The following is a 13,651-nucleotide window of genomic DNA, read 5'->3' on the forward strand; positions in this document are numbered from 1 at the left end:
CAGATCAACACTTCCACCCAACTTAGTGTCATCTAGTCATTTTTTTACCCATCCAAGATTTTTACCATGATGCTCTCAAGGTCCTCAATCCCATGTTCTGGAGCTGGTGAGACACTGGAAGTGCAAATATTCTCCAGACTCCAGCACTGATTGCCACTGCTGTACGCCGTATGACCATTTTTGTTTCCAAGTGTAAATAGGTACATGTGACATAACAGTGACATGTCTCACATAATGACATGTTTATCAAAAGCCCCAGACAATGTACTCTGACTCATGGAAGCTCAACATTATTGCTGCTAAAGCCACACTGTCTGAAAACATTGTTCACTGTTTGAGTCAGTTACTGTGTGACCACAGACCGATCTCAGTCCAGCAAGGGTTTATCCAGTGTGGTCCTCTTCCCATGGGTACAAACTCAGTGCAGACATTGTAGTTGTCCCCAGGGAACCTGGTGGGTGGTACCACAACTCTCTCCCAAAGAAAAGATCTGGATTTAAGGGAAGTTATGGCACCTGGGAAGATCTCATCTTGCAGAAAGGATTCAGCAGGAGTGTGTGGCCGGTCTCAAAGCTAAGAGGTGGCTTCTTCAGGTTTGTTCACTGCTGATACCAGTCCTCTGGATAATGGAATGTGTGTGCAGGTGGTGTAGGATCCCAGCCCTGAATGTGGTGAGTATCTTGAATTCAGGATTTTGTTCAAGCCATTGTGGTTTGGTTAAGGTATGTTGAGTATTTTCCTACAGAAGACTGGCAGAAGCCATAATGACACTGAATTCTTTTTTTGCTACAGAGATTGCATAGCACTTATCATTGTGAAATGTGTTATTGTGAGAAGTGAGTCAAGCATACAGAAAGTAATCCTGTGCAAGTCCACCCGTCACCCACATACCAACTCACTCTGTATAAAAACAAGGCTGCGTGTAACCACCAATAACAATAAACACTTCTTCAAGGGTAGTGCAGAAAAAACCCTTTTGTTACCTGACTGCTGAGTCAGAACCAAAGAAGGTAAGAACTTGGGTGCCAGATACAAGTGATTTTTGTGCACATGCAGCTTTAGCTTCAAGATTTCTGCCGGAGTGATCTGTGGATATAAGAAAGCACATTGCAATAGGCAAAATCTAGAAATTGTGTGTCCTATTCACAGCGGTCTTCCTACAGAGACCTTTGGGGACCAGAGATTTTTGGGGCTTGGTTATTGAGTGGTGGGTGTGCTGATGATTCTGCTCAGACAACCAGCCTTCCCCACAGCTCCCCCCTAGGATATGCAGCAGCCCCAAAAGTCCCTGCTACTCTGACCTGTGCTGTGCTGAGCTGGGGTGGCATAGGTATTACCCATGCTGGGGCCTACCTCTCCCAGCACCTCATGCCCTCATGAGTTTGGGCAGGAATGTGTCCAAACTGGTCTCTGCTGAGATTTCCCAAAGTGATTTTCCTTCTGGGACCCAGGCTTGCCTTGAACTGTGTTGCTACAGCAATACTATGCCTGATTTTTTTGTGTAGCTGGTAAGTAACGTGTTTTTTCAGCTGCAGCACAAGTGGGGACTTCTCAGTGGCTTCCCTGTGTTGCTGTGAGGCAGAATTGCTCAATGCTGGCAGCTCTCTTCCTTTTGATGCTGAGTCTTTCCGGACAGGGTTATTACATGGGTGTCATCTTTTAGCTACCCTGAGGAATTCCCAGCTTTTGTGCAAGACTTCCTCTTTTTAAAGCCCACTGCCTTTGCCTGCCTGCCACGTCCTCTTGGGTGACTTCCAGGCTCCAGACGTGAGGCTTCCTAAAACTTATGCCTCTGCTGTGCTTTTGGTGCTATCTGCTCTGGAGGCCTGTGCCCTGAACAAAGATGTTGCAGCCATCTGTGAGCACAATGACATTTTAGAACATAGACTTGATGAAGTGTTGGCTTCTCCTGAGGAGGCCTTGGTGCTGATGGAGAAGAATCATTGTTTTGCGTGACACTACATAAAGAAGAGGAAGATTTTTCAAGGAGGAAGAAGGATTTTTTTTTTTTTTAATTTCTTCTAAGTGGTAAATGACAAGTCAGGTTATACTCCTTTACCCTCACTAAAATACCACAGGTCTTAACTAAGGTTTTTCTAGGGATTGTCTAAAACTCTAGTAGCAATATTCTATTTACAAACTACTATGCTAGAAATTTATTTTCATGAGAAAAAATGCTGCTTTCCATGAGCAATTTCAAGTTGCTTATTGTACAAAAACTTCCTTTTGAAAGGACCATACTAAAGAAAAAATTGTGTTGTCAAATTCTTTCTCACAAAACAAGCAAGTCTGTTAGCTCTAGGCAGAGAGGTCAGCACAATTCAAGGGAGGGTTTATACTGCAGTGTGAGCCTGGTGGGGAGGACATTCTCAAGGCACCCACTTAAACTGTAATAAGCCATTGGACAAAAGCAGGAGGTATGGCGGGATCATGTCTCATAAACATCGCTGAATTGTCTGCCCTCTGGAGGGCTGCACCCCACACAGGTGGTCTGTCTTCAGCCATGGCTGAAGTTTTCACTGATGGCAGCCATGTGCAGTAAGGTGATATGGAGTAGTGTATCCTTACCAAGGGAGTCTGGGCTTTCCCCAAGATGGGTTCAAAAGCGTGGAGAGGGATGTGCAAATGAAATGTGCAAGTGCTCCTTCCAATGAACCCCTTGTAGAGTAACATGGCTTCTGAAAGTTCTCTTAGCCTTTTGTTCTACTTTTATTTACAACCTTTCATATTGGAAGCAAAATCAAATTCACAGAAAAGCTTCTTTGACTTTTTGGCAGAAATCTCTGATTACTCAACAGAAGATTATTGCCAAAGCAAACCTATTGGTCTTTACTCCTCCTCTTTCTCTCTAGTTTATATTCCCCACGCTGACCCAGGAGCTGGGAGGCTGCAGCCATGCTCCCTTCCCAGGCTCTCCTGCCCACTGTGGTGTTTGCACTCACAGCCCTTCGGGCCCTTGCCTCCGACACCTTCCTGGCAGCCGTCTACGAGCACGCCGTCATCCTGCCACACGCCACCCAGGAGCCCGTTCCTCCCAGCGATGCTTTGGCCCTGATGAACAAAAACATGGATGTCTTGGAAGGGGCCATCAAGGAAGCTGCCCAGCAGGTAGGAGGGCTACCGTGAGGGTTGTGCCTCAGTGTTTCCTGCTCCTGCTGACCCTCCTGCTTGTCTGTTGATGGGTGCCCTTTAAACGGAGCCTGTTGTGACAGGGTGCCCAAATCATTGTGACTCCTGAAGATGGCATCTATGGCTGGCAATTCACAAGAGAATCCATCTACCCCTACCTGGAGGATATCCCTGATCCGGTGGTGAATTGGATTCCCTGCACTGACCCCTCAAGGTGATTCCTTTTGCAGTGGTTTAGGTGATTGCAGCCTTTTATCTCCTGGAGACTTGAGCAGCTCACATTAAATTACTAAGAACTGCTAATTCTTTAATCTATAAAAATTCACAAGTACTGTAGCAATGAGATATATCAAAAAGAGTTCTTAATTAAATGATAATGGGAATATGTCAGGTAATAGCATTGAGACAGTTTTACTTGGAAAAGGACAGAAATGAGGATGTTTTAGGCAAAATAATTATTTTAAAAACATGCACAACTTTATTGATTCAGATCACTGGTGAAAACCTTCTGTGAGTAGGAGCTATTTTATTATCATGTAGCTGCTTAGATCAGACAAGCTGATTCAGTCCTCAGTTCAGGTGGCTGAGTGATTTCTAAACCAAATTGCACAAAATATTAATCCAGATCTGAAAGAAATATCTTTTGGAAATCCAGCCACTTGTGCTGTGTTACACATAGAGGTGGTCCCAATGTGTGTCAGCTGGGGACAAAGACTGAGTTCATGTCTAAGCTAAGCTTTTATGTTCTCTTCTGAGGCCTTATGAAGCTAGATTTCGGGAGTCCTCAGCTCTGCAAATGCCGTGTCCACTTTTTATTAAAGGCATATAGACAACTATTATTAAAAAAGGCTAACATTTTATTCTGAATCAAGGCTTACAGCTGCTTGATAATTTGCTTTTTATGCTATTTAAGATTTATGTCTCTGTACTGATTTATTCTTGTCTTTGATTTCTGAAGCTCTTCACATCTTTGTATGCATGTTCGCTGGGAATTCTATCCACACAGAAATTAACATTGTAAAGGATACAGGAAAGAAGAACACAGGGAGGCCATTTTTTAAAGATAAAAGAGACTGGCAATTTAAAATGATGCTGTGAACAGAGAAGAAAATGAACAAAACCTATGATTTGATCTATTGCTTTTCAGCATCTGGGGATGTGAAGTTAATGGAGTAGTAATTCTGAATGGATTACTTTTACATGGGCGCTTCAAATTCTAATAGACTTTTTTTTTCCTTCACTAAAAATGCAACAGATTTGGTCCAAGACCAGTGCAGGAACGACTCAGCTGCATGGCCAGAAATAACTCCATCTATGTGGTTGCAAATATTGGGGACAAGAAGCTGTGTAACTCCAGTGATCCCAGCTGCCCCAGGGACGGTCGGTACCAGTACAATACAAATGTTGTCTTTGACACACAGGGGAAACTGGTGGCTCGGTACCATAAGGTAAGGAAATGCTTCAACATCAACCTCTAATTTATTATCGATGAATTTTTCAGCTCTCTGGCACCAATTTCAGATGGTTTATACAATAATTTTACATTATTATAAAGTGCCAACCAATCCAGGATGATTTGATGATCCTGTGAGCAGAAGGAAAACAAAGTAATTGCTTGACCAGTCAGGCAAATTATTCCCAGGAGCACTGCAGCTGCAGAGTTCATGCCAGCTGCCAAACACTTGAGGACTACATTTATGACAGTAAATGGTAAGAAAACAGTGACAGAATTTTCCATACTCAGTAAACATTAGCTTTTCTTTGACACATTTGTAGCCAACCTAGACAGTTCTTTCGAAGGGACATCTTGGCCCTTGGTCTTGGAGTTAAGCAGCAAATACTGGATGGGCATTGCTGTCAGGAGGTAGATGGGGCACAGCCACCCCATTTTGGGGGGGGAGGGTCAGCTGGATGGATACAAACCAGCTGTGCCAGGCAGCTGAGGTACCTCCACTCCCACTTCTGCATTAAAGCCTGTCTCAGATGCAAAATTTGTTCATAATCTTGCCTTATTTTCAGTTTCTAATATGCCATTTTCTTCACCTGCAGTACAATCTCTTTAGAAGTGAAACTCAGTTTGATTATCCAAAAGAGCCAGAAGCTGTCACCTTTGAGACTCCTTTTGGGAAATTTGGTATTTTCACTTGCTTTGACATCCTTTTCTATGAGCCTGCCGTGGTCCTGGTGAGCAAGATGCAGGTGGACACCGTGCTCTTCCCAACAGCTTGGATGAATGTCCTGCCCTTTCTGACTGCAATTGAGTTTCACTCTGCCTGGGCTATGGGCATGCGTGTTAATTTACTTTTAGCAAATACTCACAACACCACCAAGGCAATGACAGGTGAGTTGCATTCAGGAAATCATTCCCAGATTCAGAAGCAGAAATGTTTTAGACATAGTGAAGTCTCTGAAAAACAGTGTTTTAATTGGACTAAAGGTCTTTGTGATTTGGTAGTGAATGCAACAAGCAACTTCAGGTAAAAGAATGTTGAATGTTCTGAAAAAGGTAAAAATAGAAAAAAATAGACATTAAGACATTAGACAATTTTAAAAATAGAAAAATAGACATTAAGTTTTGATAACGTAAAAGTGAAATTTTATTTCAGAAAATAGCACAAAGTTTCACTTAAATATTCAGTCTCTCATCTAGAGGCAGCATTTTCTGTTCAAAATTCAATCAACAGTTAAATGGAGAAAAAATGTTTTAATCAGAACCTAGTAGTGTAAAACCAAAAGGAGAATTCCACCCGAATACTGAATAAAACATTCTCTTTTTTTCTTGTGGCTGCTGAAGGCTTACAGATATTATGTTTTGCTTTGCTCTGAAAATATATTTACTACTTTTTTTTTCTGTTAACTGAGAAAAGGATGTAGCTGCATCTGTTACTCTTCCCTGAATCAAAGTGAAAACTACAAAGGAGCATTTTTGCCTGCCCTAAATAGACTGAGTTTAGGCCACAGCCCTGTGTGTCCTTCAGTGAAACATGACTACCCCCATCATTGCCTCTCTGTTGTCAAATATGCCACTGTGAGAGCTATGATTTATTTTTAAATGAACCTAAATTTAACACTAGGATGGGTATTTCAGCTTTCCGCTGCTTTAAAATTATTCCAAAACCTCTCCATAATGTATTGAATGAAAACAGTATCACTGAAAAGCAATGCCAGTGTGGTGTGGGGGGTGACTGACGCCCCTGCCAAGCCGTGCTGCGTGGTGCTGGCTAACGGAGGGCTGCTGGTGTCCCCGGCAGGCAGTGGGCTGTTCACACCAGAAGGACCTGCTGCCTACCACTACGACAGTGACACCGAGGAGGGACATCTCCTGCTCGCAGAGTTGAGTGCACATCCCCGTCTTTCCCCCACCTACCCCCCTGCCATCAACTGGAGTTTGTATGCCATGAGCATCAAGAAATTTCCTGGAGAAAACGACACTTTCTCAGGAACTGTCCGGAAGGATATATTCACTTTCAGAGAACTCAGGCACAAGGATGGAAATTACACTGTTTGCCAAGGAGACCTTTGCTGTCATCTGGTCTACCAGATGTCAAACAAGACAAGAGATGAAATTTATGTCCTGGGTGCATTTGATGGGCTTCACGGTTCTCTCATAAAATACCATTGGCAGGTAATTGCATGTTTAGAGGTGAGTGTGGCCACATGCCAACCACCTAAAAACATTTGTCCATTACTACATCCTGGGGACTTTTCTTGCTACCAAATCGAGCTTGTGGTTGCTGAAATCTTAGTGGTGTTTTGCCTTTCTGTCTCCTCCCCACAGATCTGCACTCTGCTCAAGTGCCCCAGCACAAGCCTGAGCACATGTGGGCAGCCCGTGGAGACGGCACAGACCAAGTTTGAGATGTTCTCCCTCAGTGGCACGTTCGGCACCAGCTACGTCTTCCCAGAAGTGCTGTACAGCGGGGTGCAGCTGGCCCCTGGGGAGTTTGAGGTAACGGGACACCCTGGAGCTGTTTGTTGCAAGGTTTCTCACGCTGTGGGGCTGAAAATTGATCTGGCAGCAAAGTCCCATCCAAGAACTACTTTCTTTAGTTCTGCTGATGGGAACCCAAGGAGATCGATTTAAACAAGGGGATTGAATCAATTCAGCAAATCTGCCTTCCCACTTCAGATCATAAATGAAGAAACCACAGCTTTCAATGAGCTAATTTCTACAGGTTTCTCATAATGGTCATTTTAGGAGAAAAAAAAATAATATACTCTGAGAAATTGTCCAAACAAGAAAAATTACTTAGAAGGATCATGTGTAAGAGCAGAGATTCTCCACAGTTAAGAATTTTAAAAGTGATTTTTTAGGGGTTTGTGGGGTCTATTTTTTTATTTGGCAGTTCATATTTAATTTTTGCCAACAGAAGTTTTCATTCATAAACCTTAGATTAGTTTTATGTAATAAGCTAGATGAAATCCTAATTGATTTGGGAGAAGTATTTAACAGCTTACAAGAGACAATTAAGACAGTGAGAAAGACCTGAAAAACTTTAAGGGAAACAATGGTGATTTTTTATGAAGTACGAAATTGAAAAGCATTGTTCACCCTTCATACGTTTTTTTGAATGAGACTTCTGTAAAAATAGGCACATCAAAGAATTTATTGGTATGCTAAAATATGATAGTGGTCTAATTTTAAAACAATAAGCTGTATTGTCTTAACAAATACATGCTTACCTCTTGTCACAGGGGCAAAAAATGTTATTACAGGTGTTCACAGTTGGTGACCAGTGATTTCAAATTGATATGTAAAAAGGAACTAAGAAAAGCTACATATAGCCGGTAGCCTGAAATTCTCTATTTCCATCTGAAAATTGTTTTGGGGTCTACAAATAAAAAAAAATGTTTCAAGTATATCCTAGATGTGCATATAACCTTTGTTGCCTTGTATGAGTAACTAAAGAGAATCTAACAAATTAGTTATTCTCACTCTCACCTTCTTATGAGGGAGAGAAAATGGTCTTTATTTCCAAAGACGGAGGAAGGTTTAAGGATATCTGGGTCCAAGGAAGTGTGGGAAGGCTATAATGGGGAGGCTGCGGCAGACTCAGAGAGAATTTTGTTTTCTTTCACTATCATGATTGTTTTTAAAATGTGGCATCAAAATATTCAGCATCTAAGGTCTATTCTTGCTGTACTGTGCAGTATTGCTACTCTGTTAGGCGACTTTTAGTGCCATTCTTTCCCTTTTCCACCAGGTGCTACGTGACGGGCGTTTGAAAAGCAAGCATGGCACGTCGAAACCGCTCGTAACAGCGACACTTTTTGGAAGGCTTTATGAGAAGGACCAGCCACATCCTCTGCGAATTTCCCTGTAAAGTGTCTCCTTAGGAGTTACACACTAACCAGAGACAGGAGGGGAGTTTCCTCCTGAGCCATAGTAGTTATCTTGTATGATTCTTTTTCTGCAATATTGCACTTCTGCTCAGCACCTGTGGCAGTTGGGTTTATTTGGGAGAAAGTGATGTGTTCACCCTGCTGTGCATGCCTTTTTAAAAGGGCTTGAGCCAGTGCAATTATTTTTTAGTATGCATGATCTGTCACATGAACCTTTTAATCAGAATTCTTTTTCCCCCAAAATATCATATAGATTGCTAGAATTACAGTAGAAAGAAGACTGATACCAAAATCTATGAAATGTCGTTTGTCATTTTATTGGAGAATAAATTCTCTCCAGGAAAGCGTCTCTGTCCCTTTTGCCCCTTCCTGTTTTTCAGACCGTATGATCATTAAGTTTCTGCATTTTTCAGCCTTAAAGCCCAATCAGCAGAGCCTTCTTAACACTCAATGAGCCCTGGCCTCATTCTGACCAAGGTACTGTACAATAAAGAGAATACCAGATTTGAAATTTTCTTGGGTGCAATCTTAAAGAGAGAAAGTGGTCCTCCACAACCCATCCAGCTGTTGGGTGTGACTAAGACAAGATAAAGCACATCCAATTCTGCAGTGCCTCTGATCTTGCACCTCTTTGTACGTGGGAGATGGGTGTTGGGTCCAGGGCACTTCACATCCAACTTACCATGTACAATACAGTACTCCAACACCTTCTCCTGGGTATATGGATAATTTCTTCAAAACTGTTAAGATATATGAAACAGGCAATCTTTTAGCACCTGAAACATATTTCACCCTGTAGCATGAGAAATGGGCCTTATTTTGGATTTCTAGCAATGAGATATCAGACTTGGCAGCCCTGGGCCTCATTTCTGCCTATCATGTTATGGAGCAAATGAGCTTTGTTTGCATCCAGTATGCTTGGAGTTGTCTCTGCCTCCACACTTATCCCATAGCATTTTACATCTACTGCCATTCTTAGAGCCTGCACGAAGGTTAGCACTGAGCTGTGCTAAATGTGGCATGTAAGAAACACTCTGTGACTTCCCACCCCACTCACACCTATGTATGTTATTCAGAAGTTGTTGAAATCACATGATTTCTGTTTTGCCCCGTGCTGCAGCTTCTCAGTGTGCAACTTTAGGGGCTCTTTCTAGTAGTATTTTAATCCTGGAAATAAAACACTTAACACTTGACTCAGTGGGATAAATTTACTACTTGGGAGCAGTTACTCAAAATGGACAGGGATTCTAAGTTGTGCTTGCTGGTTCCTTGTTCAGCCCCTCACAAATGAACACAAAAATCTCCTGCATATTGCTTGCTGGCATTTCTGAAGTACCCATTTCTGGGTACCTCCCAGGTACGTGCAGAGCTGACTGTCTTGGGTTGTCAGATCTTGACACAGGTAGGATACAATAAATATTGCTAGTTAAATACAGGATATCAGGAAAGGACTCTCGTATCTCATCCATTAGCAGTGCTGAATTCCAGGATTCCTTTAAAATTACACTAAAAGCAAATTTGAAGAATGGCTCACCTGCAGTTTTTCAGATGTACTGCATAACTTTTCTCTCCCTGAGAGGGTTCCAAGGGTACCATACAATGAACTGCTGAGGAGTTTATTAAACTCTTTCTGATTTCTGATGACAAAGCAAGAATTTGGACAAGGATGAAGTTGCATGGACTGTTGCAGCAGCCTCAGAATACCGCCATCATTTCAATACACAAGAACCACGAACCCTGCTTTTAGGAGAGGATTCCCTGAAGGGGTTGCAAAATCCAACCAGATCTACACCTCAGTGACTGGTGGTCACAAGTGACTAGACAAAGTTCAGTTAACAAAATATGAGGTTTTGTAATAAAAAGAAATTTCAAATTATGCAAATTACAGAAACATTCAGGATAGAGAAGCAGAGAGGTAATAAATGTCCGATGCAACAAATGACATTAATCTTTAACAGCAGCAGTATTTGCTGACTGTGGGACAGATCTGCCAGAGTAGAAAAGTCAAATTAATATATAAGTAATTCACGTCAATGACCTCACCCCAAAAGCTGCTACAGATGGTATCTAAATGAGACCCATCCCTCTCTGAGCTGGAAAAGCGTGCTCATCATATATCAATATTTCTTCCTTACACCTTGATGCTGGCTAAAGCAAACAAGACCCACCTGTCCACAGTGTTTCTAACCGCACAGAAAGAAAAACAAGTTCATAATAGATTTTATTGATGCAAGGCTTCAGGTGAAGGTAGAAAAATACTCCATTTAAACAAATATGATCCAAACCTTGCAGCTACCTTAAGTAAAACTAGTAACAATTTTGGGGAAACTTTGAGTAAAATCTAATGTACTTTATTTTACATATTGAATTAAATTAAGGAGGCCTTGGGAAAAAATAGAGAAACAAAACCTTAATAATCTGGAGTTTTAAAGAGAGAAGGACTCTTCAGCCATGTCCCTACACATATATTTAAGTCATGATGACCTCAAGTTATGCATTAAATAATGTGGTACACTGAGGTACAATCAGAGGTCGTGTGACTTTCAGACCAAGTAATTCAAAGCTAAACATGTATGAACAATTTATATCATCATGGGTAAGTCACTGACACTATAGGAACCCATTCCTGGGTACATTGAATCAGTGCAGTTATGGTGAGTGACAGAATGACAATGACCTGAATTTGAACTGCAGAATTTCTGATTAACCAACAATTGAATTATAACTCCACTTTATCCAGATGGCATTTGCAATGCCAATGTTCACTATCAGGACAACAAAGTTGAAAAAGAGAAATCACTTGCATAGGTCAATTAAGAGAGCAGCAGTTATTAAAAGGTTTTCCACAGCTAATACAGGAATGCTTCTCTGTGGCTTATGATGGACCATGAAATGTCATGGAGACCCAACAGAGAAGTAATTATAGAACACCTTCCAAAAATTAACCTTTTAACACTGTAGACAAACACCACCTCCTACTGAAGCCACAGATGAGCATGACAACATTTCCAAGTGTTGTCTATCTGTGAATCAGACACAGCTGATTGGTGAAAGAAACTTTGCATACTGACCACACTATGTTATTTTCTCTTTCAGTCTGGAAAAAAAATAGTAGCTATGAAAGTATTAAAATATTTATTGTAGCCACTCAGTACTATAAAGCTTTAAGCGAAATAATCCATTTTCTGTTGATATTCTCATGGCAGCAGGGAATTTCTACTACAAATATGTACAATATAGGAAATGCATTGTAACTGCATTATTTTAATTTTGTCTGTCATCTTCATTTGCTAGTTCTAATGTTAAAGTTAATTGATAACCTCATAGTCTGGGAGGTGCAATGGTGTCAGGATGCAAGATTAACAAGGAGTATACAAAACAGGGATAGATTTTAATGTTTAACATATAGTCAATCTTTAGGAAATCCCCTTTCAGAAAAATGGGAGAATGATTATTTGCATACAGTTGGTCAGCTAGCTTATGTACTGCAAAACATAATAACATAAAACTAAAAGAAATAATTTGAATACCTTTGAGATAGTCAAGATCAAGCAATGACTTTTGTAACAGCAATTTTGAACATTTACTTCTAAATGAACATAGGAGTATGAGACACACTTGAACTTACCAAAGTCAAATACATGGAAACATTAAGGTCAGTTTTTTATAAGATGGTTATTTTTCTATTTTGCAATTCACATTGATGTGTTTTCTAGCCATCTGAGATTGATTTTTGTAAACTGAAAAAGGTCTATTCAGTTCTAGTTTTAGGGCTCTCTAAGGAAAATTCATTGCGGGCGTGAGAGAGGGGCAGTTCAGGAAAGACTTTCTTGTCAAACCTATGGATGAGTTTGGAAAAATCTAACCTTTATTCTGCAACCTTTATGAAATTCTTAGACAAAATATAGTACTATCAGACAGTTTCCATTAAGTTGAGCAAAGAAACACTGAACTCTAGGCCAATGCCATTGCCATGTTACTTACAGACTCTTTAGGATACACTCTCCCATGCTTTTTAGGGACCTTTCTAAGTTTTCCATATAGCATTTATTCCTGTGCTGGCTAAGTGCGGCTATATAGTACCTAAAGCTCGTCTTTCATTTTGTCTCCACTAGGAGCCAGAAATCTTGACTTAATGCTCTTTTCATTGAGGTCCAATAAAGTAAAATGGGGGCAGTGAATTTGCTATACTACCACTAAAATCAGTGGTGGTTACATTCAGTTTGCATCTACTGATTGTGCATCTGCAGTTCTACATTTAGCTTTGAACTCAAACTGTCATAATCTGGTTTTTTTCAGTTCCCTCTGCATGGAGGGTCTCACACAACTTGGCTGGCTTTAGTTGTGGTTGGAAGTCATCAATTCTGCCCCAGAGAGTTCAGCGATAGAGACTGACACAGCGCCCATCCTGACAAAAGTTAGGTGCACTGATCCTGTGACATTCCCAGTACCTTAGTTTATCTCCCAGCTTACAAAGTGTACAAAAATTGATCAAAAAAAGTACAAACCTTTATTTTCTTCCCATCCCCATCTTGTTAAGTCATTGTCTTCTCCAATTCTCTCAGAGATGTTCTTATGCCAAGTTGGCTGCAATAACTAGCATAAACAAATGGTGAAAACCCATTGTAATTCATTCACGGAAACATTTTTTTAAAAAAGAATTATTCTTGTCTAGGAAGAGATCAAATATATCTGACACTGATTTACAGGAGGGAAGAGCAAACTGTAAAAACATGGCCATTAATAAATAATGAGGTACTTCCTGGTAGCTAGGCTGAAAGAGAAATCTTTTGGCAGATGTGAGTAAAAAAATATGCGTGGTCTTTTCGTAACTAGTGTAAATTAGCTGGACCTTAAGAGTATCAGATGGCTGTATGCATGAGGATTATGTATATATAAAAGCTTAAGTTTAATCAATCATCATTACCTAGAAACAGACTTAAACATTTATTTTGTTGAAGAGTTTATGAGACTACCTTTAGTGTTACACTAGGCCTTTTAGTTGTTTATTCATGTTAACATTAACCTCTGTTTGCAGGAATTCGTCCAAGCTCAGTATTAGACTAAGCAAAAACAGAAACCTCTTGCACTTTGGGGTTGTGCAACACTTAATATAACCACTCCCGTATTTTGCCAAGGGAGTCTTACAATGCCAGTTGTTTTATGCTGAGCCTTTTCT

The 13,651-nt window shown here is 40.7% G+C and overlaps 1 protein-coding gene across 1 annotated transcript; it reads left to right on the forward strand.

Annotated features, from left to right (window-relative positions):
• The first annotated feature begins 2,854 nt into the window (after positions 1-2,854).
• LOC132325133 (pantetheinase-like) lies at positions 2,855-8,983 on the forward strand. The gene is made up of 7 exons (XM_059842074.1): positions 2,855-3,108; positions 3,213-3,343; positions 4,385-4,577; positions 5,179-5,470; positions 6,381-6,754; positions 6,908-7,078; positions 8,334-8,983. Exons 1-7 carry the CDS (start codon positions 2,896-2,898, stop codon positions 8,451-8,453), a joined length of 1,494 nt encoding a protein of 497 aa, XP_059698057.1. The 5' UTR covers positions 2,855-2,895; the 3' UTR covers positions 8,454-8,983.
• The last annotated feature ends 4,668 nt before the right edge of the window (positions 8,984-13,651 follow it).

The sequence above is a fragment of the Haemorhous mexicanus genome, chromosome 3 (assembly GCF_027477595.1).
Source record: "Haemorhous mexicanus isolate bHaeMex1 chromosome 3, bHaeMex1.pri, whole genome shotgun sequence".
NCBI lineage: Eukaryota > Metazoa > Chordata > Aves > Passeriformes > Fringillidae > Haemorhous > Haemorhous mexicanus.